This window comes from Aulonocara sp. 'chitande type north' Nkhata Bay, linkage group LG7, assembly GCF_057382095.1.
Source record: "Aulonocara sp. 'chitande type north' Nkhata Bay isolate Kocher_YH1m ecotype deep benthic linkage group LG7, A_spYH_male_GT1.1, whole genome shotgun sequence".
NCBI classification, from domain to species: Eukaryota; Metazoa; Chordata; class Actinopteri; order Cichliformes; family Cichlidae; genus Aulonocara; species Aulonocara sp. 'chitande type north' Nkhata Bay.
This window is the reverse complement of record NC_141350.1, coordinates 20,173,825-20,199,778: the sequence shown is the minus strand read 5'-3', so window position 1 is coordinate 20,199,778 and position 25,954 is coordinate 20,173,825. Positions and strand designations below refer to the sequence as shown.

At 36.4% G+C, this 25,954-nt stretch overlaps 4 protein-coding genes, 1 long non-coding RNA gene and 1 other non-coding gene across 6 annotated transcripts in view; 4 read left to right on the top strand and 2 right to left on the bottom strand.

The window, feature by feature from the left end:
- The first annotated feature begins 462 nt into the window (after positions 1 to 462).
- LOC147325044 (mannose-binding protein C-like) lies at positions 463 to 3,167 on the top strand. Its single transcript, XM_086299321.1, has 5 exons — positions 463 to 615; positions 867 to 1,056; positions 1,220 to 1,273; positions 2,046 to 2,111; positions 2,364 to 3,167. Exons 2-5 carry the CDS (start codon positions 882 to 884, stop codon positions 2,744 to 2,746), a joined length of 678 nt encoding a protein of 225 aa, XP_086155447.1. The 5' UTR covers positions 463 to 615; positions 867 to 881; the 3' UTR covers positions 2,747 to 3,167.
- Positions 3,168 to 4,393: 1,226 nt separating this feature from the next.
- Positions 4,394 to 7,098, top strand: LOC147325043 (mannose-binding protein C-like). The gene is made up of 5 exons (XM_086299320.1): positions 4,394 to 4,546; positions 4,798 to 4,987; positions 5,151 to 5,204; positions 5,977 to 6,042; positions 6,295 to 7,098. The coding sequence occupies exons 2-5, from the start codon at positions 4,813 to 4,815 to the stop codon at positions 6,675 to 6,677; spliced, it is 678 nt and encodes a 225-aa protein (XP_086155446.1). The 5' UTR covers positions 4,394 to 4,546; positions 4,798 to 4,812; the 3' UTR covers positions 6,678 to 7,098.
- A 1,916-nt stretch (positions 7,099 to 9,014) lies between these two features.
- Positions 9,015 to 9,086, bottom strand: trnam-cau (transfer RNA methionine (anticodon CAU)). The gene has a single exon. It is a non-coding gene; the product is annotated as a tRNA-Met (tRNA).
- Positions 9,087 to 17,364: 8,278 nt separating this feature from the next.
- LOC147325041 (interferon-induced transmembrane protein 5-like) lies at positions 17,365 to 22,791 on the top strand. Its single transcript, XM_086299319.1, has 2 exons — positions 17,365 to 18,187; positions 19,854 to 22,791. Exons 1-2 carry the CDS (start codon positions 17,981 to 17,983, stop codon positions 20,073 to 20,075), a joined length of 429 nt encoding a protein of 142 aa, XP_086155445.1. The 5' UTR covers positions 17,365 to 17,980; the 3' UTR covers positions 20,076 to 22,791.
- The window catches only part of LOC147325040 (uncharacterized), an 8,905-nt gene continuing 1,308 nt past the window's right edge, over positions 18,358 to 25,954 (bottom strand). Inside the window, exons 2-3 of the long non-coding RNA XR_015130257.1 lie at positions 21,669 to 22,418; positions 18,358 to 20,068 (exon numbers count right to left, since the gene is read on the bottom strand). This is a non-coding gene — a long non-coding RNA (uncharacterized LOC147325040). The remainder of the gene's footprint in view (positions 20,069 to 21,668; positions 22,419 to 25,954) is intronic.
- The window catches only part of LOC147325039 (uncharacterized), an 8,793-nt gene continuing 8,549 nt past the window's right edge, over positions 25,711 to 25,954 (top strand). Inside the window, exon 1 of the mRNA XM_086299316.1 lies at positions 25,711 to 25,856. Within this exon, the coding sequence (XP_086155442.1) occupies positions 25,849 to 25,856 (8 nt within the window). The 5' untranslated portion in view covers positions 25,711 to 25,848. The remainder of the gene's footprint in view (positions 25,857 to 25,954) is intronic.

Genomic DNA, 25,954 nt, shown 5'->3' with positions numbered 1-25,954 from the left:
GTGTTTGTAGTTTTTCACTAAGAAGTGAACGTAATGAAATATTTACATTGCACACAACCTCTGCAACATCTCAGTGTACTATTTTAAACATTAAACTACTGTTAAATTTCCTTTAAATATGTGTTTCAAACAATTCAGCGTCAACTCATTTATTAATCTTAAATGTTGAACTTCGTCTTTTTAAGTCTGTCAATTTTAAGAGAGCTTTAAAACAATAATGCACTCATGTTTTAATCTTATAGTGATGATTGTGTGGTCAAAATGTGCACAATTCTTTTTGAAATTGAGTTTTGTACAGGGAGTTGCCTTTTATGTTAAGTGGCAGAAACTGTTTGTGCCTCATAAAGTCAAACGTTATCATTTCTGCATTCACCCATAACTACGTCAAATCCGTATTCTCATGTTTAGATTCATAGAGTCTTTAAGGTATCACAACACAGTGGCCTTTTTTTGGTTTGAAAGGAGGGAGGTTAATGGACAATCCCTAATGAGATGTTCCAGCTGCTTACTGTGGACTGAATCCCTCCCACATTACTTCTAGCAAATATCTCAGTTCTTTTTCTGTGGAAGCAGCAAAGAAGCAGTATGCCCAGCACATCACTTCTCGTTGGTGGGGTGAGTTCTCTCCTGTTTATCTCTGTATTGTACTAAATTTTGTGCTACCAAATGGTTTTAACTCTTGAAAACACTTTAAAACAACAAAGATAAAGAAGTACAACACACTAGCTAGAAAAAATTAATTAAATTTAGCAATTTCTGCATAAAGAATGTCTATAATTGGAAAATTTATCATTCTTCCATTTGAGGGTTAGGGCTACATGGCTTTTATATGGAAAACTTAATACTATATTTAACCAAAATTTCAGTTCTGAACTACGAAGATGAGACTGCTTCTTTTATTCTCCGTCATCTGCTTGATGGCCACTGTCAGCTTCAGTCAGCCTCCTGGTCCTCCAGGTCAAAAAGGTGAAAAAGGAGATCCCGGATATCCTGGGTTTGCTGGGATGATAGGACCACCTGGACGAGATGGTGTTCCTGGATCACCGGGGATTAAAGGTCAAAATAACCGATGTTATTACTTCATTCCAGCAGTATTTTAAAGGATGTAATTTCGAACTAAATTTAGGTCATTTATTTTTTATTTGGACAGACAAATATATTTGATTTTGAAGCCACAAGCACCTTTAGCTGGCTCACTACCTGTTTATCTATTCTGCAGGGGACCGAGGATTTCCTGGGATACCTGGATATCCTGGCGTTCGTGGAACATGCTGTAAAGTTTACACTTAAACACCTTTTTTTTGCAATGATTGCTTTAGATCATGTACACCTCAGTTATCTGGCATGTTTTCTAAAGATAAAGGCTATGTGTCCCCTGATGTGCCTTGAAATCTATGCATATGGTGACACAATTAGGCAGGCGCAGGATTAGAAATAAGTCTACTGTATTTATAGTCTGTAAAGTCTAAAGGGAAGCTTGACTGTAGACTGTCGTTCTCTCTGTAACATTTGTAGTCACACAAATTTCTCACAAGGCCTCAGTTGTTTTGGTTGGTTACATTTACTCAAAGCTGGAGTATATAAAACAATTTATGCCTGCACGCATTTTGTATTTTCTCATGTTATCTTCTGATTTGTTGATCATAAGTGCCCACAACATAATTCACATGGGGGTAATTTGATCACTGTCTAAATTTACATGCTGGTTAGCAGCATGTCAACGATGATGGATGAGCTAGAAAAACAGTTTACAAATGGTAACCACTTGTTTTTTCCATATTTCTCTCATGACTGAACAAAACATCCTGAAACAGTTTAAAGAGCCCGTAAGCTTAACAGAGTGATTATCTAATAATTTCAGAAATCAGAAAAACAACAACAATTCCTTCCATGTCATAAATAAATAAAAGTTTGGAAAAGAAAATCTGTCAGTGGTTAAAAGTGAGGCATAAAACGAAGAAACTTTAAATGGCCATTTGTAGGTACAGCAGAGCTGTAAGTGTGGCCTCTGTGTAAAGTTCACTAACTTGATCTGTTTGATCCAGCTGCTACTGAGACGAGCTGCCCAGACCTCAGAGCTTTGAAGGACAGACTTGCCAAGCTAGAGCTCGGTAAGTGTCACAATCATGTGTTTTTAATTCAAATTCAAACACAACTCAGTTACAAAGAACTGTTTTTGTCAAATACACAGGACATCTAAAAAATGCAACTTTAAGTCTAATTTTCAGACATGATTGATAAGTCATCATATTCATCATCATATTTCTGTGTGACAGTTTTCCATGTCTCTACAACATTAGATTGATTTTAAATAAAAAGCCTAAGAGTAACAGTTTGCTTTATTACATTTTTCTGTTCTCTAGCCATTAACTATCATTTTGTCCGGAGAGTTGGTCAGAAATACTTTGTGTCCAACAAGGAGAGAGGCTCTTTCTCCAGGGCTGTCGAATTCTGCTCCCAACAACACATAGAGTTGGCTTTGCCCCAGAACGAGGAGGAGAACAACGCACTGACTCAAGTGTTTGGCGATGTTTACAAGGCAGCTTGGATCAGTGTCAACAACAAAAAGGCAGAGGGAAATTTTGAGGTGGATATGAAAAACCAACGTCTGACATTTACCAAGTGGGGAGAAGGTCAGCCAGACAAATCCATCCAAGATACAGGCTGCACCATGCTGTCAGAAAACGGCATCTGGCAAGTTACACCAGAATGTTCCATGAACGCTTACATCATTTGTCAGTTATAGAAAAATCCCGGTTCCTTGCGAATCTTGCTTTTGCCAATTTCCCCCCACTATCATGTTTATCTCAACATTTTTATTGCATTTTTATTTCTTATATTACATGTAGAGAAATGTTCTCATTTACCCCAATGGAAGAAAAAATCTAAGCTTGCAGTTGTTTATGAATTATGGGTAAAGCATCGGGGCTGCATTTTGTAGAAGAAAGAAAACTTTGTAGTATTAAAAATGAGACCAACGATTCTCAGTTGACCAACTGAAGTGAAACTCCCAATGGCAATGAATTCATGAATGCATTGTAATAGGAATAACTATTATCTCACAGACCTAAGTTTAAGTCAGTTATTCTGATGCTTGACTGATGTATTGTCAATAAATCATTTAAGCTAACTCTTCATGGTTTCAAATAAATGCTTTTGCATCACTATTGTGCTTTCTGCTATATGTCAGTGTCTTTATGTTAGACAAAAGCCTTTTTCTGTCTCCATCTTCATAATTCTATAAATATAATAATAAATGTATAAAGAATTAAACATTGAACTGCAATAGAAACAAATTTTGTAAGTGTGGCATTCTAATCATGAACTAGTGAAAGTAGGTATTAAAGTATTATTCACATGGTTATAATGCAGTCCCAGACAATGCCATTTGAAGATATTGTTTAATTTTTTCCAAAGGGTGCTTTGAACACTTATGTAGTGTTTTCCTATAAAAACATCACATATTGTGCATTTCTACATAAAAGCCTTTTCAGCTGATTGGTGTTTGCTTTTTGCGAACGCAATACTGTACTTGTGGCTGAAAAACTGGAAAGAAATATTAGCACACACACACACACACACACACACACACACACACACTAATCCAACTCCCAGTTCCCATATGAGAGTATGCAGCTGTTGTTTATATGGAGGTCTGTCTAATATCTCAGCGATTTTTCTGTGGAATGAGCAAAAAGGAGGTCCACCCAACATAGCAATGCTTATTTGTATTTTGACTTCTTCCCTAGAGTCTTTTAAGCACATCCCTAATGCTTCCATGGGAGTTGAGAGGACAAGTAGCAGCCATATGCTGCTAATCAAATGTACCAAAATTCCTCTACAATTATGAGAGAGCCTGATGAAATCATACAGAGGATGCTTTGTTCAAATTATTGCTGCTAAAGGTGATTCTGCAAAAGTCTGATTCACAGTGTTTGTAGTTTTTCACTAAGAAGTGAACGTAATGAAATATTTACATTGCACACAACCTCTGCAACATCTCAGTGTACTATTTTAAACATTAAACTACTGTTAAATTTCCTTTAAATATGTGTTTCAAACAATTCAGCGTCAACTCATTTATTAATCTTAAATGTTGAACTTCGTCTTTTTAAGTCTGTCAATTTTAAGAGAGCTTTAAAACAATAATGCACTCATGTTTTAATCTTATAGTGATGATTGTGTGGTCAAAATGTGCACAATTCTTTTTGAAATTGAGTTTTGTACAGGGAGTTGCCTTTTATGTTAAGTGGCAGAAACTGTTTGTGCCTCATAAAGTCAAACGTTATCATTTCTGCATTCACCCATAACTACGTCAAATCCGTATTCTCATGTTTAGATTCATAGAGTCTTTAAGGTATCACAACACAGTGGCCTTTTTTTGGTTTGAAAGGAGGGAGGTTAATGGACAATCCCTAATGAGATGTTCCAGCTGCTTACTGTGGACTGAATCCCTCCCACATTACTTCTAGCAAATATCTCAGTTCTTTTTCTGTGGAAGCAGCAAAGAAGCAGTATGCCCAGCACATCACTTCTCGTTGGTGGGGTGAGTTCTCTCCTGTTTATCTCTGTATTGTACTAAATTTTGTGCTACCAAATGGTTTTAACTCTTGAAAACACTTTAAAACAACAAAGATAAAGAAGTACAACACACTAGCTAGAAAAAATTAATTAAATTTAGCAATTTCTGCATAAAGAATGTCTATAATTGGAAAATTTATCATTCTTCCATTTGAGGGTTAGGGCTACATGGCTTTTATATGGAAAACTTAATACTATATTTAACCAAAATTTCAGTTCTGAACTACGAAGATGAGACTGCTTCTTTTATTCTCCGTCATCTGCTTGATGGCCACTGTCAGCTTCAGTCAGCCTCCTGGTCCTCCAGGTCAAAAAGGTGAAAAAGGAGATCCCGGATATCCTGGGTTTGCTGGGATGATAGGACCACCTGGACGAGATGGTGTTCCTGGATTACCGGGGATTAAAGGTCAAAATAACCGATGTTATTACTTCATTCCAGCAGTATTTTAAAGGATGTAATTTCGAACTAAATTTAGGTCATTTATTTTTTATTTGGACAGACAAATATATTTGATTTTGAAGCCACAAGCACCTTTAGCTGGCTCACTACCTGTTTATCTATTCTGCAGGGGACCGAGGATTTCCTGGGATACCTGGATATCCTGGCGTTCGTGGAACATGCTGTAAAGTTTACACTTAAACACCTTTTTTTTGCAATGATTGCTTTAGATCATGTACACCTCAGTTATCTGGCATGTTTTCTAAAGATAAAGGCTATGTGTCCCCTGATGTGCCTTGAAATCTATGCATATGGTGACACAATTAGGCAGGCGCAGGATTAGAAATAAGTCTACTGTATTTATAGTCTGTAAAGTCTAAAGGGAAGCTTGACTGTAGACTGTCGTTCTCTCTGTAACATTTGTAGTCACACAAATTTCTCACAAGGCCTCAGTTGTTTTGGTTGGTTACATTTACTCAAAGCTGGAGTATATAAAACAATTTATGCCTGCACGCATTTTGTATTTTCTCATGTTATCTTCTGATTTGTTGATCATAAGTGCCCACAACATAATTCACATGGGGGTAATTTGATCACTGTCTAAATTTACATGCTGGTTAGCAGCATGTCAACGATGATGGATGAGCTAGAAAAACAGTTTACAAATGGTAACCACTTGTTTTTTCCATATTTCTCTCATGACTGAACAAAACATCCTGAAACAGTTTAAAGAGCCCGTAAGTTTAACAGAGTGATTATCTAATCATTTCAGAAATCAGAAAAACAACAACAATTCCTTCCATGTCATAAATAAATAAAAGTTTGGAAAAGAAAATCTGTCAGTGGTTAAAAGTGAGGCATAAAACGAAGAAACTTTAAATGGCCATTTGTAGGTACAGCAGAGCTGTAAGTGTGGCCTCTGTGTAAAGTTCACTAACTTGATCTGTTTGATCCAGCTGCTACTGAGACGAGCTGCCCAGACCTCAGAGCTTTGAAGGACAGACTTGCCAAGCTAGAGCTCGGTAAGTGTCACAATCATGTGTTTTTAATTCAAATTCAAACACAACTCAGTTACAAAGAACTGTTTTTGTCAAATTCACAGGACATCTAAAAAATGCAACTTTAAGTCTAATTTTCAGACATGATTGATAAGTCATCATATTCATCATCATATTTCTGTGTGACAGTTTTCCATGTCTCTACAACATTAGATTGATTTTAAATAAAAAGCCTAAGAGTAACAGTTTGCTTTATTACATTTTTCTGTTCTCTAGCCATTAACTATCATTTTGTCCGGAGAGTTGGTCAGAAATACTTTGTGTCCAACAAGGAGAGAGGCTCTTTCTCCAGGGCTGTCGAATTCTGCTCCCAACAACACATAGAGTTGGCTTTGCCCCAGAACGAGGAGGAGAACAACGCACTGACTCAAGTGTTTGGCGATGTTTACAAGGCAGCTTGGATCAGTGTCAACAACAAAAAGGCAGAGGGAAATTTTGAGGTGGATATGAAAAACCAACGTCTGACATTTACCAAGTGGGGAGAAGGTCAGCCAGACAAATCCATCCAAGATACAGGCTGCACCATGCTGTCAGAAAACGGCATCTGGCAAGTTACACCAGAATGTTCCATGAACGCTTACATCATTTGTCAGTTATAGAAAAATCCCGGTTCCTTGCGAATCTTGCTTTTGCCAATTTCCCCCCACTATCATGTTTATCTCAACATTTTTATTGCATTTTTATTTCTTATATTACATGTAGAGAAATGTTCTCATTTACCCCAATGGAAGAAAAAATCTAAGCTTGCAGTTGTTTATGAATTATGGGTAAAGCATCGGGGCTGCATTTTGTAGAAGAAAGAAAACTTTGTAGTATTAAAAATGAGACCAACGATTCTCAGTTGACCAACTGAAGTGAAACTCCCAATGGCAATGAATTCATGAATGCATTGTAATAGGAATAACTATTATCTCACAGACCTAAGTTTAAGTCAGTTATTCTGATGCTTGACTGATGTATTGTCAATAAATCATTTAAGCTAACTCTTCATGGTTTCAAATAAATGCTTTTGCATCACTATTGTGCTTTCTGCTATATGTCAGTGTCTTTATGTTAGACAAAAGCCTTTTTCTGTCTCCATCTTCATAATTCTATAAATATAATAATAAATGTATAAAGAATTAAACATTGAACTGCAATAGAAACAAATTTTGTAAGTGTGGCATTCTAATCATGAACTAGTGAAAGTAGGTATTAAAGTATTATTCACATGGTTATAATGCAGTCCCAGACAATGCCATTTGAAGATATTGTTTAATTTTTTCCAAAGGGTGCTTTGAACACTTATGTAGTGTTTTCCTATAAAAACATCACATATTGTGCATTTCTACATAAAAGCCTTTTCAGCTGATTGGTGTTTGCTTTTTGCGAACGCAATACTGTACTTGTGGCTGAAAAACTGGAAAGAAATATTAGCACACACACACACACACACACACACTAATCCAACTCCCAGTTCCCATATGAGAGTATGCAGCTGTTGTTTATATGGAGGTCTGTCTAATATCTCAGCGATTTTTCTGTGGAATGAGCAAAAAGGAGGTCCACCCAACATAGCAATGCTTATTTGTATTTTGACTTCTTCCCTAGAGTCTTTTAAGCACATCCCTAATGCTTCCATGGGAGTTGAGAGGACAAGTAGCAGCCATATGCTGCTAATCAAATGTACCAAAATTCCTCTACAATTATGAGAGAGCCTGATGAAATCATACAGAGGATGCTTTGTTCAAATTATTGCTGCTAAAGGTGATTCTGCAAAAGTCTGATTCACAGTGTTTGTAGTTTTTCACTAAGAAGTGAACGTAATGAAATATTTACATTGCACACAACCTCTGCAACATCTCAGTGTACTATTTTAAACATTAAACTACTGTTAAATTTCCTTTAAATATGTGTTTCAAACAATTCAGCGTCAACTCATTTATTAATCTTAAATGTTGAACTTCGTCTTTTTAAGTCTGTCAATTTTAAGAGAGCTTTAAAACAATAATGCACTCATGTTTTAATCTTATAGTGATGATTGTGTGGTCAAAATGTGCACAATTCTTTTTGAAATTGAGTTTTGTACAGGGAGTTGCCTTTTATGTTAAGTGGCAGAAACTGTTTGTGCCTCATAAAGTCAAACGTTATCATTTCATTCACCATGCTGTCAGAAAACGGCATCTGGCAAGTTACACCAGAATGCTTCCTGAACGCTTACATCATTTGTCAGTTATAGAAAGTTCACAGTTCCTTGCAAATCTCACTTTGGGGGATTTTCTTTCCCCATGTCATGTTTATCTCAACTTTTCATGAAGGGAATTAACACATAACTTTCTTAAACAATGATAAATTACATTCTACCCCGTGTGGGGTTTTTTAACAGTTTATTATTTTTCTTTTACCTGTATTATAATATCTGATTTTAAAAAAATTACTACTGCAAACGAAACATATTTAGAGTATTCATCTCTCTTTTATATAAATGCCAGATGGTATTCTTAATGTGTACATGCTTTAAATATAAAAATTATACAATAAAAACAACACTGCAGAAGTGTGGGATTTTACGTTTACTTTTTAATTTTTACCTTTTACTAAAGTGAAAAAACGCAACTTTAATTGCTGTTTTCATTAATTGGTTTGACTTTGTAAACTGATATTAATGAGGCACCATATAGTTTTCTGCTCTTTTTATTAAACGCAGACAGTAATTTTGTTTGTCTCTAAACATTTTAGAAAGTAATTACATAACAAAGAGAGTGAGAATTTCAGAAAAAAGATAGTGTTGTAGATATAAACTGTATATAGGTATAAAGTTACTGTGGTTTGATTAGATGTTAATACTAAAATAAACATTTATTCCAAATGAATGTAATTACACGATTTAATGTAACATTATGTTACATATCTTGTAAGATTAGTTAATTTAAAAAAAAGAAAAGAAAAAACATACATAGCAGAGGATGGTTTCGATCCATCGACCTCTGGGTTATGGGCCCAGCACGCTTCCGCTGCGCCACTCTGCTGCGCTGAGTTAGCGGCACGGGACACTATCAATTGGAGCTCTGCATACGCCCCTCCCACTGTTGTCTTTCGCAGAAGCGACGACGATAACACCACATTTTACACCACATTTTGAGACGAAATACTTCGTAGATAATACGCAGCTTAAACCTACCTATCACACTACTGCAACAGTCTATGAGAACAACAGCTACCTGCTCCACGGTCACATAAAACATCACGAGGGACTTTTTTTTGGTTGTTCCCGCTTTGTTGTAAAGCACAGTTATAGGCGGCAGAGGGCGTTGTTGCTCATTTTGTTTCAACATTTGAAACAACAGCGTTCAAAAGCAAAGAGACACGTTTAAAAATCTAGATGATTCAATTCATTAAGTTATATTTGTTTTTTTTATTCAGCCATACTTTGAACTCACAGCTCACTATAGTGGTCATAAGATTTCACAGTACTCATTTCTCTACTTAGCGCATTATCATGCCCGAGTTTATCATCAAAGTCGGTTTTCATTGTGTCATTGGCTCAAAGTTGACTCATTTTTATCACGTTTAAATAGCATCAGAATCATTTTACTGGTGTTCGGAAATCAAACGAAGAAATTGTGCCTCTAACAATGTTTTTCATAAGCTCTACAATACAATGACAGTTATTGTTTTGCTGAAATAAATCTTTTGAAAAATTGGAAATAATTTATAAATTAAATAACCTGTGTGTACTGTAATATTTTGATTATGCATATTTGATTGATTGATTGAATCTTTATTTTGAACATGTTGAAAAAGTATAAAAAAAAAATAGAATTAAAAGAGACAAATGAACAAAGCAAACAAAAGGAAAACGAGCAACCACAACTCCAAATAACGTCCATGTTCAAAAAGGAGCAGGAAGAAGCATAAGCTTATTTAATCCCACCCCTTTTCCACTATCTAGTATCAATAGACTACAGAAATACCTCCTTGTAATTACATTATATATTATGTGTAATTTTTTTTTTTTTTTTTTAATATATACACATATATGTTTCTATCTATCCATACCTACGTATATACACACATACGCACATATACACATTTTCAATAACCCCATTAACACCTGAAGGATACACAACCTACAATTTTATATATATATATATATATATATATATATATATATATACATACACACATACATACACACACATATACACATATATATATACACATACACATATACACATATACACATATATACATATATACATATACATATACACATATATATACATACATACATACATATACACATACATATATACCCATACCAACAAACCCGTGCATGCGCACACACATGAAAATATTAGACAAGAACACCCTATCAAATCTCTACCTTTTCCCTGTACCCTGTAAAAACCATATCCTTAAACCGCTTTTTAAACTGCGCCATGCTTGGACATTGCTTCATATCTTTACTTAGTCTGTTCCACAGCTTCACTCCACACACAGAGATGCAAAAACTTTTTAATGTTGTACGGATACGAGGATGTTTTAAATTTAATTCCCCCCTCAAATTGTATCCCCGTTCCCTTTTAGAAAACATTTTTAGAATATTGTCAGGAAGCAGGTTATTTATTGCTTTATATATAATTTGTGCTGTGAGAAAATGAACCAGATCTGTGAATTTTAGAATTTTTGATTTTAAGAATAGTGGATTTGTATGATCTCTGTAACCAGTTTTATGGATTATCCTTATGGCCCTTTTTTGTAATATAAAGATTGATGATAGCGAACATTTGTAAGTATTGCCCCAAACCTCTGCACAGTAATTCAAATACGGTGCAATCAGGGAACAATAGAGAATGTGGAGTGATTTGTGGTCCAGAATGTGTTTTACTTTACTCAAGATTGAGACACTTCTTGAAATTTTGTTATGTATATGATTTATATGAGACTTCCAGTTTAATTTATCATCTATAATCACACCAAGAAACTTATGTTCAAGTACTCTTTCAATTTCCACACCATCTACATGAATCTGCACTTGTGCATTTCTAAGGGAATTCCCAAATAAGATAATTTTAGTTTTACTTAGATTTAGCGATAGTTTGTTCCTGTTAAACCATTTTTTAATTTTGCACATTTCTGAAGTAATTGTATCCAGCAGCTCCTTTAGATTCCCCCCAGAACAAAAAATATTTGTGTCATCTGCAAATAATACTAATTTTAATATATCAGATGCCTTACAAATATCATTTATATAAATAATAAATAATTTTGGACCCAGTACAGAGCCTTGTGGAACACCACAAGCAATGTCCAAGCATGATGAGGAATGGACACCCAGCTTCACAAATTGTTTCCGGTCACTTAAATAATTTTTCACCCATTGCAGTACAACCCCCCTAATCCCATACCGTTCCAGTTTATTAATTAATATGTCATGATTGATTGTGTCGAATGCTTTCTTGAGATCCAGAAATACTCCAGCTGCATACTGTTTCTGATCTATAGCATTCGTAATCTCCTCAATTGATTCGATTAATGCCAGAGATGTTGATCTTTTTGATCTGAATCCATATTGACTGTCAGAGAGTAATTTATATTTATCTAAGAATTTGTCTAATCGTTTATTAAACAGGTTTTCTAGGATTTTGGAGAATTGTGGTAGTAAAGAAACGGGCCTGTAATTTGTGAAGTGGCGTCTATCCCCGGTTTTATACAGCGGCACAACTTTAGCTATTTTCATTTTGTTTGGCACTTTTCCCGTCTGAAATGATAAGTTGCAAATATATATTAGAGGTCCTACAATTCCTTCAATGACCTTCTTGACGATTTTCATGTCAATATCATTACAATCAGTGGATGTTTTATATTTACACATGTGTACAATGTCAATTATTTCTTTTTCCTCCACTGATGTGAGGAACATTGAGTTAGGGTTCCTATCAATCAGGTTTTCACTACATTCTACTGATGGCAGTGACTCAGGAATTTGTTCTGCCAGTTTTGGTCCAATATTTACAAAATAATGATTAAAGCTGTTGACCTTATCAGCAGTGTTTTCCATAATATTGCCATTATCGATAAAGTATTGTGGATAACTTTGTTGTCCAGAATTATTTTTAATGATACCGTTTAAAACATCCCATATTCCTTTCATATTATGTTTATTGTTGTTCAATATTTTACTATAATACTCCTTTCTACATACACGTATAATATTGGTCAACTTATTTTTGTATTTTTTATATTTATTTTCAGCTTCTTTTGTTCTTTGTTTTAGGTATTCCCTATAGAGTGTATTTTTCTTTTTACATGCATTTTGTAAACCCTTAGTGAGCCATGGTCTATCTGAATATTTGTGCTTTCTGTTGTATTTTATTGTTGGACAGTTTTTATCGTACAACTCCATGAATATTCTTAAAAATATGCCATATGCAATATCGATATCAGCTTCTTTGTACACCTTGTCCCAGTCCTGATTTAATAGATCGTTCTTAAATGCAGTCATAGTTTCTTCCGTCCTTACACGTCTGTATCTCAGTTGTTCTTCATGCTGATTTTTCTTATAATTAGTGTCATAAACTGCAAAAACTGGTAGGTGATCACTGATGTCATTAATTAATATTCCGCTCACAATGTTGTTTTCCATATTGTTAGTGAAAATATTGTCAAGTAAGGTGGCACAATGTGGTGTAATTCTGCTAGGCCTGGTTATTTTAGGATGTAAACTCAAACTGTACATAGTGTTTAGGAATTCGTCGGTCATTTTATGCTTTTTTGGATTCAACAGGTCAATATTAAAATCACCACAGATAAACATAACTTTTTGATTTGTTTTAGAGAATATTTCCTCTATGAAGTCATTAAATACTTGAATACTAGAGCCAGGTGTTCTATATATACAGCTAATTATTACATTTTTTTCTTTTTCCTTATAAATTTCAATTGTTATACATTCTAGTAAATTATCAATTACAGTTGTCATACTTTCTACCACCTTGTAGTTTAGGTTTTTATCCACATACACAGCTACTCCCCCTCCACTCTTGTTCCTTCTATTTACAAAATTCACTTCATATCCCTCCAGTCCAAAGTCCATTCCTTTCTCCGCATTGATCCATGTTTCAGAAATGGCAATAATTCCAAATGGATTTGTCAACTCATTTAGATATTCCTTTATATTGTTGAAGTTGGCATACAGACTTCTGCTATTAAAATGGATTATTGATAATTTATTTTCCGTGTTGATGGTGTGCTTAAACTGTTCATCAGTGAAGTAGCAGCAGTTACAGCTGATGTTGTAGAAGAAATTATTTTCCGGGTCTATATCCTTTTCTAAGTCTAGAACATTATGGTCTGTGTATCGAAATGTTCTCAGTTCCAGATTATCATAAAGAGAATTCCAATGAGTCATGTTGATATTGTTGCCGGATGCAGATGAAGTTCTTTTGGACTGTGCCATGTGTTGTGTTGTGTGTCACGTCACATGTGTATTCATACCTCCAGAGTAAGTTGACCTCAGTATTTGTCCAGCTCTTCCATATTTCTGATGACCAACACTTTGGCTTGTTCCGGTGTTCCATTGAGTTTAATGAATACTTTGCAGTTGGTGGTCCATGTATTTTGAATTTTTCCCTGTTTCTTCAAGTAACGTGCTTTCCTGGCAATGTCCGCATTTCTTTTTATCAGATGTTCATTCATGAAGACATCGGATCCTTTCAGTTTCCTTCCTATTTAATGGCACCATTTGATTTGAATTAATGCCACATGTCATTGACACAAAATTGACACAAAATATCACAATATTGTCATCTCTGATCACCCCCCTGTCACATTAACCTTAAACATCCAAATGCAACTAGACTGCAGCAACCCTCTACTGTTAGGTGCGAAGGATTTTCATGAATATTTGGAAACACTGATCTCTCTGTATTTTGTGGTAAATGAAAACTCAGAAACTAAGCCTGCTACACTTTGGGAGTATTTAAGGGGTACTATTATCTCTTTTAAATCAGCCAGAAGGAAGAGAAACCGGGCTAAGCTCCTTGACTTGGACAAACAAATTAAAGATCTGGATAAAGAGAATGCCCAAACGCCATCCACAATGCTACCTAAGAAAATACTGTCTTTAAAATATGAATATAATAATCTACTCTCAGCAAAAATCAGTAAAGCCTTTTTGTGCACCAAGCAGAAATACTCTGAGCTTGGTGACAAATCGCATAAAATACTAGCAAGAAAACTTAGGAAACAAGAACAAGACAGTACAATTCATAAAATTAAAAATAATGCAGTTAAGGCTTTAATGGACCCCGGAGACATTAACAATCACTATTTCCAATTTTATCAAAGTTTATATGCTAAACAAAATATAGATTGTGACTCTACGAAAAAGTTCTTGGATAGCTGCACTTTTCCAAACCTAGGGGAGGATGAACTCACATGCTTAAACTCAGAAATAACAGTAGAGGGGATCAAGAAGGCAATTAGTAAAACCAATAAGGCTCTTGGACCAGATGGCATCCCCAGCAAATTTTATAAGAAATTTAGTGAGATTTTGTGCCCATACCTGCATAAAACATTCACTCAAGCTCTAGCAGATAAAGTCCTCCCTCCCACCCTTACAGAGGCAATTATAACTGTTATTTATAAAAAAAAAAAAGGTAGGAATGCTGAGAATGCAGGTTCTTATCGTCCCATCACCTTGCTAAATCTGAATGGGAAACTATTGTCTAAAGTATTTGCCAGTAGATTAAGCCCCTTTTAACACAGTTAGTACACCCTGATAAAACTGGATTTATACCCCAGAGAAATTCTTTTTTTTAATCTCAGGTGACTATTCGACATTATTTACTCCACTGCCAGACCTAAAGAAGAGTTGGCAGTTTTGGCACTCGACGCTGAGAAGGCATTTGACCAGATTGAATGGCCCTATTTGTTCGAAATATTGGAAAGATTTAAATTGGGCAAGAAATTTATTTCAGTGGTAAGTTTTCTTTATGGCAATCCTCATGCTCGCATTCTTACTAACCAGAATCTATCACTATCCTTTGGCTTATATAGAGCGACAAAACAGGGATCTATTTTTAAAAAAAATACTGATACAACTACTAATAAAATCTCACTCTATGCGAATGATGTGTTATTATATATCACCCAGCCAGGAAAGACTATTCCTGCCATATTAGACAAAATTAAGTTATTTGGGTCTTTCTCTGGATACAGGATAAATCTGAATAAAAGTGAACTAATACATGTGAGTAACCCATCATGGCTGCAAAACCTCCCATTCAGTATAGCTTATGAGAAGCTCACTTATCTGGGTATTCAGGTTACAAAATGCTATTCCTCTCTATTAAAATCTAACTTCTCTCCCTTAATATCTGAGCTTCAGTCAAGTGTACAATTCACTTCCTATATCACTCATTGGTAGAGTTAATCCTATAAAAATTATAATTTTGATTGTGGTTGTACTTATTTCAACATCTCTCTGTATTCCTTCCTAAAACATTTTTTAAAAACCTGAATTCACTCCTCTTACCTTTTTTATGGGGCAATAAAACACATAGAATTGCTAGGAAACAGCTTTGCAAGTCTAAAACGGAGGGAGGGTTAGCGCTTCTGAATTTCTTGTTCTATTACTGGGCTTTGCATATAAAATTTATGACATACTGGTTAGCAGACAACGGCAATCCCCTCACATGGTCGCAACTGGAGCAGGAAGCTTGTCAGCTTTACTATATAGCTATACTGCCCATTGATAAGTCTATGTATGATGGCAATGTGGTAATACATAGCACCCTATGTATTTTTAAGCAGATTAAACTATGTTTTAATTTGAAGTCTCTATCCCCTATTACACCCATTGTAGGCAATCCATCTTTTAAACCATCTATTCTAGACAATGCATTAAAACAGGTAGGACTTTGCTCAGTCAGTCATCTATATTGGGACAGTGTCTTTGCCTCTTTCAATCAGTTACAAGAGATATACAAGCTATCAGGAAGAGACTTTTTTAGATACCTGCCAGACTCTGTCAGGAAATATACAGGTCTTTGAGAGTCTCAACATTTCCGGTCTTGATAAGTGTCTCCAACTTTCACCTTGTAGTGAGAAATTTATCTCTTGCACCTTTCAGAATTTAATGTTAGTAAACCCTGCAAGCTCATCCTTTATCAAATCTAAATGGGAAGAAGAATTAGGTATCATAATCACAGACACTCAATGGGAAAAAGGTTTGCAGAATATCCATAAATGCTCCTATAATGCAAAACACTTCTTGATTCAGTTTAAAGCTTCATCTACACTTTACTAGAGAAAGGTTAAATAAAATATACCCTGAGGTCTCTCCTATATGTGAGAAATACATAAGCCACAGTTTTGTTTTTTGTCCCGAGGTTAAAAAATATTGGGCCGACATCTTTGATTCAATGTCTGAAATTCTTCATGTGTAGCTGAACCCTGATCCACTAATAATTATTATGTGCATCTTTGATGATACTGTGGGAATAGACCGTGCAAAGTGATGTTTGATTTCCTATTGTATTATTAACGCAAAGAAACGTTTATTATTATCATAACAATAAATCAGATGCGCGGATGTCGAGCCAGAGCAAACGCACAGTCACCATGGGGACTTCAGCCGAGATCTAGGTTGCATCAGAAGTAGTTGAGTGGCAGATCTAAGTGTTCTAGCAGGAGTATGTGGTTTGAGAAGTTCACTAAGATAACTCGGCGCTAATTTACTAATAGTTTTGAATGTAAGGAGTAATATTTTAAATTGAATACGGTACTTTATGGGCAGCCAATGCAAGCTAGCTAAAACAGGAGTAATAGGGCAAAATTTACTCGTACCAGTCAAGTGGCGGGCTGCTGCATTTTGGACTGTTTGCAGTCTAAGAAGAAGAGAAGAGGGAAGACCGTAGTACAAGGAGTTACAATAATCCAACCTGGAGGTCACAAAAGCGTGAATAAGCTTCTCCAGGTCCTCATGCGGAACATAATGCCTAGCCTTAGAGATAAGGCGCAGTTGGTGGAAGCTAGATCTCACTACTTGGCTCATTGGTCTTTTAAAACATAGTCTGTTGAGTCTGTTTAATTCCCTTTCAAATGTATATAATCCTTGTGTTTATATCAAAATGATTTTCAAAAAAAAAGAAAACAATGAAAAGGACAAGCACTTGATTATAAAGCGTATCCTCTTACCCTGGTTAACCCTATTGTCCAGCATAAATTGGTCAGTGGCCATCTACTGTGGGATCTTCAATGTATGCAACTGTTACAATTTGTTACAAATATTACAATTTGTTTGGCTTCAGCTTAAAAAATAATGTTCAGGTTGGGTAATTTACTTTATTTTATGTAAGAAACTGTGACCGTTCACATGAAAACCAAATGAAATGAACTGAACTAATGGTTCTTATATGTTTTAGAAATGTGTCCTGTTGGTTGTGTTAACCCACTCTGTTCCCACCAAGATACAGATGCCTGCCTCAAGACCTCTGGCAGACTCTTCATCAGACATATCAAGGCTTTTCAACATCATTCAAATGGCCTTCACCTTCACCCAAATCACCACGCACCACCTTCAAATCTCTAGGAAAATTATTGTTTGGATACTTTTCTCAGCTACAGTTTATATATTTGGTCTTTCTCTCAGAGAACTGTTTCCCTGTCTTCTTCTCTCTATCTCTATTTCAGTCTCACAGGCTTGACCACATAATGACAGACCTGCAGTGCATTAAAGGACCCTGCCCATGGATGCTCTCCCTGCCACCTCCCTCTTTATGGGCCTTTTTAAGCCTCTCGCATAGAGGAGTGGGGGGAGTACTCTCAAGACGAGGACCAAGCATCTGGAAGGATAACAAGCTCACAAAGTTGTCTATCCACTTACAGCTAGGATTCCCCTCTCTGAACGCTAACAATGGACAACCATTCCTACAACTTCCCTTCCGACTGCACCCCTCTTACCAACTGCAAATCTGCTCGCAAGCCTGTTGGATCCACTGTAGTGAACATGGGGAACACTGGCAAGAATCCTCCCCGAGACTATCTAGTCTGGTCGCTGTGCAACACCTTGTATGTTAACTTCTGCTGTCTGGGTTTCATGGCGCTTATCTACTCCATCAAGGTGAGGCCTTGTGCTCTTTTTCTTTCTTTGCTTTTGAAAATGTTTTATAATCAATTTACAGACATCTAACAAAGAAGGGTCTACATTGTTAACTCAGTCCCAATTAAAACAAATCTTTCTATTAATGTATTTATTTTTAAATAAAGTAGCCTTCATTGTTGTCTCCAGTTATTTAAACTCTTTATTAAAACATTTTGAAAACAACAAAGGCAGAAACACTTGGATACACTTGATGAAAAAAAATGGAAGAATTTCTATGCAGTGTAATACTAGACTTTTGTCAGTCTTGAACAGCTTAATGCTAACAAGAACATTGTGTTACTATAATTGCCTCAGCCTTCTGCAATGAAACTTGGCAGCAAAAGCAAAAGTTGTGCAAAGTTGGCAAGGATACTTATGAAACAATGGGCAAAAGTCAAGCACCAATGAGTGGCTGCACCTACAATAACATTTCTAAAAGAAGCAGCAGGAACCAGCAATTACATTTTTGACAAAAAGAAGAAAAATGTTTTCTTTTAACCATGTGTAAGTGAGGGTATAAACTGTAAAAAGAGGGGAAAAAACCCTGCATACCCTATGATTTTTAAGGTGTTAAAAAAAATTCTTATAAAATGAATATGGAAGCATTCTTCATTTAAAAATTGTACATTTTACTTTATTTTTTTTTACAGATTTTTTATGTGTAAAAAGCAGAACAACTTCTAGCTTTTCCTCTGTGTAAAAGTTCTGTTGCAAAATCTTTGAGTTTGATTAAACACAGTAAGATTCTGAAGCATGTAAAGACTTATTATTGTCTCTGGTCGAATGTCTCACACAGTAGAAAGCAGGAGCGCCCTTTACCACAGGAATGGAGCTGCAGAGAAACATAAAACAAAACAAAAAACTTAACACATTTTAAAAAGTTAAGAAGTCCTGGAAAATTGCATTTTCAAATCTTGTTTGGAAACACCGCATGACTACCTGGAAATAAAAGTTCCCGAAAATCTCACCACAAAAGGGTGTGTATACCCTTTATTTAATTTTTTTTCTGCATGCACGCGGTGCAGCTCAGAATCACAGGGCCACTGGCTCAGCACTCAGATTAAAGACAGTCACTGGTTCCTTGTCTGGGGAGTTAAAAATGGCATAATTGGTATCTTTCTAATGGGCAAGTACTCATGGGAAATTAGAGAGTTGTATGGAAGGCCCTGGCTGGGTTCTTTCCACAATAAATGGATACACTTAGAAGCTATTCAGTCTGCCCTGGGTCAGCACTGAACCAGATCTGTGGGACAAGCTGTCTATAAACAAAAAGATGATCTGTGTTTTACCTTCTTTATTTACAGTGAATTCATATTATCTTTTTTATGTAGTGCAGATGAAGCTTTAATGTCTCTAGATGTCCCACAAGACTTATGAGACTGAGGAGCAGGGGCGTAATTTCCAGAGGGGGTTATGACCCCCCCCCAATAATCAGACCCAACCAATATATAAATAGGCTGTTCATTTTCTTTACTCATTTCAGTTATTACCAGCAAAATAGTTGCATGTTTAATCATCTGGGAATTTACCCAGACTTTCAGCACAAAGTTACGTTGATGCTGAGGAGTCTTCATATTTAAATTACCAGTTAAAACTGACTACACCAGATGTCTTAATATGAATTTGTCTTCCTGCATCTTTGCAGGCCAGGGACCAAAAGACTCAGGGCAACCTGCAGCTGGCTCAGGAGTGTTCGGACAAGGCTAAATGGTACAACATCCTGGCAGCCGGCTGGAACCTTCTCATTCCACTCCTGGCCATCGTCCTGCTTGTCCTCCTGCTCGTCCACTTGGGCTCGTCTCAGGGCTCTTTCGACTTCCTTGGAGAAGATGGACTCCAAAACTTCCTGAAACTTTTCAGCTGGTAGATGAAGGCAAGAGATAAGAGTGATATATGAAGAAGGCATTTGATTTAAATCAAGAATATGAAGGCTGACATGAGAATTTATTACACTCCTAACCTAAATGGGAGTCTGGACTTGGGCTGGCCTCTCTACCCCCTAATCAGCGCCAAAATACCATTTTAACTCAAAGGAAATCATGTCAGTGCATTATGAGATGGTCTCAAAAATGCGGAAAAGTAAACTTAAACTTACAAAAAATAAAAATTAAGAACAAACACATTAAGAAAAAGCATAACAGAAATTTCACACATGGGATCTGAAACACTAATATTAAAATTTCCCCATTTTAATGTCAGCCTTACTAGGATTGGTCAGTAGAGATGTGAAGCTGACCAAAGACTGAATAAGTATTAGTATTGTATTGAGACTGGGAGCTGAATCAAGTTGAGAGACTGAGCAAGCAGCTACTCTGCATCGTTTTTGTTATTTATTGTATTTATGAGTGAATTTGAATGATCTTTTGTCAGGTTAGAGAAAGAGAGAGAGAGGGAGAGAGAGGAATAGCAGAGAGAACAGGGGGCTGTGGAGCTGATGTCTGAATACCACGAGGATGAGAAACCACTTCACAAAAGGACAATCAACATTCATCTTGCATTGACAGTCAAATATATTTTATCTCTCAGCAGGCTTTAAATGTTATTAGTCACGACACACATTTATTTTTTATCACTATTCCTGTGATTTTATAAGTATTTTGAATTTCTCTTGCTGTCTTATAAATGAGTTAAATAAACCAGTTACTGTTAACACTTTTAGCACAAAACTTTTATTCTTTTGTTTAAAAAAACTTTTGCTCAATTCATCAAAGATCTACAAATGCTTTTCAGGTCTTTCAGGAACATAGAGGCAAAGAGGCGCTCCATTAAATTGCGGTTTTGCACCTACACCCAACTTTAAAGGTATCATTTTGGGCCTCATATGTAAGCCTGTAGGGTGGTTCTAAGGCAACGGGAAAAGCATGGTTGTTTTCATAGCAGCTGTGAGCCTGCTGTTTTGCCAATTATATACAGCACATCCTATTTCTGGAAGCTGCACAAATGTGCCCTGCAGTTTTGAGGCAGTGCCGACCACTACAGAGGAGTCAGCACCAATGTGGAGGCCTGCAGTGAAGGGGCAACATGGCTCATTTCCACTCAATCTGCTCTTTGCTCAGGCATTATTACAGACTGAATGGGTGTTGCTCCCTGTTTAGCACTCTGAGACTTCAGAGTCAACATGTTTTTGTTAGTTTACTCGTCTACTGCAGATGGACTCATTAGAACAGCCTTAAAACACCAGTTTTAAACAAATTATTACTTGTTCTAATAATTGGTAATATATCTGACAACATTCTTTAATTTGTTCTAGCGTTGCTTATATTTTAAGGAGTGAAGATTGTAGATACAGATAGAGCAGTATGGTTCAATTACATTTTATTTACATAGCATCAAATCACAACATTGGTCACCTTAGGATGCCTTATATTATTAGGTAAAGACCATAGAAAAACAAAGATAACGCCCCAAGAATCAAATGACCTATGACCAAGCACTTGACGACAGTGGGAAAGAAAAATACCTTTTAATAGGAAGAAACCTCCAGCAGACGCTGGCTCAGGGAGGGGCAGCCATCTGCACTGACCAGCTGGGGGTTAGGGGAAGGAGACAGGATAAAAGACACACTGTGGCAGAGAACCAGAGATTAATAACAACTAATGATTAAATGATTGTGGTGTATAAGCACATTAAACACACCCCTCAGCAGCCCTGATCAAGCCCTGACTATAATGACATGCGTTTGCAACAGCTGTCCCAAAATGACTTACCCTTCCAAGTGTTTTCATGTTCAGCTAAGCCCTGGTTACCATGTGCAACCCATAAAAAGAGAAATCATTTAGAAATGTACGCTCCATGTATGTTTTTTTTTTAGCCACACATGCAATGAATCAAACTTGTACTTACATATGTAAAATATACACCCACGAATACCTCATGAGCAAATCAGAAACTAACCTTTCATATAATTCTTCAGAGGCTCTGTTTGCCCTCCTGCAACTCATTTCCACTCTTTGATGATTTGGGTGTCCTGCTCCTACTAACCTCCCACCTTCTGGACTCCCATCACATTAGCAGCTTTTCCTTTGCTAGCAACTTTATTTATACACACCCAAATCACAGCCTGTAGCTTCCAACTTTCTATTTTCCTCTTGTGGTCTGAGAGAAATGCTTACAGATGTCTGACCCATGGAGAATTACAGGATAGGAGGCGGCACTGCATAGGGAGGTGGTGCTAACTTCTCCATACTCTTTCTCGAGTCGCAGCTGAGGCCTGTGGGAGTAAAGACGTGCAGGAGGACTGCTTAAACTCGTGCTATCAAGTCAGTCAGGAGACGGAAAAACTTCTTAGCAATGAACTTCAGTTGTTTTTTTTTTTATAGTTGTGTGAAGGTAACTCACACAGTACGAATTTCATTGCTCAGTGTAACCAATGTATTTTGTGGTGTATATGACAATAAACTTCTTGAATCTTGAATCTCTAACATTTACACTAACCTAAACTCAATCATTAGTTTTCCAATATTGGTTTGTTAGTGTTTTATGTCAAAACCAAACCATAAAGCTACCGGTTTATGGCACTGTAACAAAAGTACTTTTACTCAAATTACAACAAGATAAACAACTAAACACTTTTTCAAGACATTTTCTATGAATTAATAAAAACCGTATCATTACTGGACAGTCTTGGCCAATGAACTATCAAATAGTTGAGAGTTGATATCTGCTATCAACTTTTTGCTGTAATTTTACACATTTATATTTTTATTTAGGACACAGACATATTTCTTTGCAACAGCAGCTTTTTCTGTCACGGAGAAAAACTGACACATAGTCTTAAAATTATTATTCTTTTTCATACATAAAGATACATTATTACATTGCCACCTGAAGCAAACATTTTCTGGTTCAACATCTGGGCTACAAGGGTACTAACCAGGTGTAGAAATTGTGAAGATGCTGTGCTTTTGTGTTGTATTTAGTCTCACTCTGGCTTATCACTTATTTGAGTCTAACCAAAATTGGTGTTCTACAATGTGCTCCAAGATGTATATGATTATGAATATGATTTCTACACATGACACTGTGGAGAAAAATGTGCTTCAAGTCATTCATAAAGGGTCACATAGTTTCAATGATGTCAGCATTGTCTGTAGGACATGTATCAACGTCACAGCAATCAGGAGTGGTTTATGGAATCCATCGCTGGAGTACAATGACTCAAAATTTTCCTACAATATAGTACGGTTGCTACGGTACAATCCTCAAAAGTCCAGTACTGGTCATTACAATTCATCATTTACACAGAAGTCAAACTGATTCCCAGATCATTTCTTCTTGTAGCACGGTCCAGGTTTTAAGAGCAAGTAAAGACTAAATTTTGTTTCGTAACACTCGATAAGCTTTCTTGCCACACCACAGCTACATGTTTTCCCTTTTATGGATAGCCTAGATAGCTGGGCTGTTGTTGTATTGAAGCAGGACAATGGTCATGTTGTTTTGAACAGTGTTTACATTAAACTGCAGCGCTACAGGAGGGTTAAATATCTCATTGTCTCCTTATTAGCACCAGAATGACCTAACTGAAGTGTAGCACTACGAACATTTACACATAGGGCCAGAATGTAGGTTTGCAAGAGCGGTTTATGCCTAGGAACAGCTCCTTTTGGTGAGTTGATCCAGCAGAAACAGAAGCGTAATATGAAAAGCTAATTTCTCTTGTGGGTTGGCTCAAATATAATTCATGTTAGGTTAATGTGCTAAAAACAAGCAAAAATTATAGCAACTTTTGGTAAGTTACTTGTACAGGATCACTATGGTCTAAGATACATCATGTTTTCTTTGCTTATTTTCTTTGTAAATATCCATCCATCTCTCTCTCTCTCTCTCGCTCTCTCTCTCTCTCTCTCTCTCTCTCTCTCTCTCTCTATATATATATATATATATATATATATATATATATATATATATGTATATAAAGTTGTATGTATGTATGTATATAGATTTAAAGTTGTTTGCTGCAGCATATTCTATGTTTCTGCATCCCAGCATTCAGTGATTGCCTGACCCCTTGTGGACAGAAAGCTTTCAAAGAAAGAGACTGGCATCTAATTCACTGATGCAAGACATTCCTTGGCCTTTTCAAAATAAAAATTTAAAATATAAGAAAAACCTTGGTTTACATCACATCACTGTGAGAGGAAAAAGACTAAAGGTTTATTCATTAACTATGAAGAGATATAATCTATTATCCATATGAAATGTTTCCAAGCAGCTTTCATACATCTATCAAAAAAGTCTCATTAGCTCAAAGAAGTATTCAAGATTATGTCTCTGTTTTGTAATTCTGTTTCAACTTCAGCTGGTTCACTCATTCTCAGTCTAGACCTTGATATGTTTGGAGGAAGTCAGGGGAGAGGTACAGCAGTGAGTGTCTACAGCCATCTGTAAGACAGGGTGGAGGCTCTGTCATAGTTTGGGGCTCCATTTGTTGTTGTTGTTGTTTGTTGTTGCTGTTGTTGGGGGAAACCTCTCAAAACTTGCTTATTAGTCAAAGTGATTCCGACATCATCTGTTCTTGCGAAGTAAAGACAATATTTTGCAATATCTGGCACTCAATAAGGGCTCTTCCTGGACCTGATCACACCTTGGCCTAAAGCGGATCACATTTTTCTAAGAAACTGTGGCTGAATAAAAAGGACATGACTATAAATAAAGCTTTATTCACGGGTTTTAAGTAAACATTTTCATTCCATGCTTTTTTTCCTGCATGTACCATCAGCATTAAGATGCATTTATTTAAAAGGTAATGATTTTTTTTTTTTGCACTTTTGCTCTTGAAAAGCACCCTGTGTATGAAAGCATTGCGAAAAATAACGAACTGACCCGCAATATTTCCTGTTAAATAGCAATATATGTTGTTTTATTATTTAAATAAGTTGTATAAAGATTACATTTTTCTTTAAGACCGTGATTGGGGCGTTGCTGGTGCAGGACAGCAGTTTTCAGCGGTACCGGGTGGGTGCAGTGTAGTCAAAGTTGTGATCCTCCGCTCTCGATTAAGATTATGAAAAATGCATCAGAGAGAAATTTCTCAGTCTTCCCGCAAATGTAAAAGGAGTTGCTGAGGTATAATGATGCAGCTCTTAAGGGCTTTTCTTGTCCATTCTTAACCTGTGTATTACCAGCAATTGTGTTTTTAAGCAGAAAAATTATGTGTATACCTACATGTCTGTATAAGCTCTGTATTAGGGACGCAAGGTGCGACGTTTACGAGGTGGTCTTTGAGACAGAAATCAGAAAGTAGAGCGCGATTAAAACAGCAGGAAAACGGAAAGCGCCAGGTGTGCCAAAAAGTGATTCCACTCTGCTGCCCTCTTTGGCCAGATCTCTCTTGAAAAATACATTTTATTGCCAATGACACTTATTTGCCAAACTCATTGACTTGTACTTGTGATCAGAATGTGCTTTCTGGGTTAAATTGACACGATATAATGGAAATACCGAAAGCAGCAGGTTCACGACCTTGCCAAATCACAAAGCTTCTCCCCGGGCAGAGACACCTGACAGATAGTTTTGACACACGGGGCGTTTCCTAACATTGAGGCACTTGAAGAGGAAAGTTGCCAGGTCATCGGATTTACCCCCAACACATCTGATCCAGGATCGACAGACCATCATAGTGAAAGGACAGCAAAGTCAGCATGAACAGGTAGGAGCGTGGTTAGAAGTGTGGTCAAAGGACACCTGTAGATTCAGTCAATGAATTAAAAACCTGTGCGCCAAGACGAGTTAGCAACTCATCCAAGA

What these genes read in the sequence shown, in the direction of transcription:
- LOC147325044 (XM_086299321.1), top strand. Translation starts at nt 882, where the DNA reads ATGAGACTGCTTCTTTTATTCTCCGTCATCTGCTTGATGGCCACTGTC. An exon ending in TGGATCACCGGGGATTAAAG is followed by an intron (nt 1,057 to 1,219) that starts GTCAAAATAACC and finishes TCTATTCTGCAG; the next exon opens with GGGACCGAGGATTTCCTGGG. An exon ending in ACTTGCCAAGCTAGAGCTCG is followed by an intron (nt 2,112 to 2,363) that starts GTAAGTGTCACA and finishes TCTGTTCTCTAG; the next exon opens with CCATTAACTATCATTTTGTC.
- LOC147325043 (XM_086299320.1), top strand. Translation starts at nt 4,813, where the DNA reads ATGAGACTGCTTCTTTTATTCTCCGTCATCTGCTTGATGGCCACTGTC. An exon ending in TGGCGTTCGTGGAACATGCT is followed by an intron (nt 5,205 to 5,976) that starts GTAAAGTTTACA and finishes TGTTTGATCCAG; the next exon opens with CTGCTACTGAGACGAGCTGC. An exon ending in ACTTGCCAAGCTAGAGCTCG is followed by an intron (nt 6,043 to 6,294) that starts GTAAGTGTCACA and finishes TCTGTTCTCTAG; the next exon opens with CCATTAACTATCATTTTGTC.
- LOC147325041 (XM_086299319.1), top strand. Translation starts at nt 17,981, where the DNA reads ATGGACAACCATTCCTACAACTTCCCTTCCGACTGCACCCCTCTTACC. An exon ending in CGCTTATCTACTCCATCAAG is followed by an intron (nt 18,188 to 19,853) that starts GTGAGGCCTTGT and finishes GCATCTTTGCAG; the next exon opens with GCCAGGGACCAAAAGACTCA.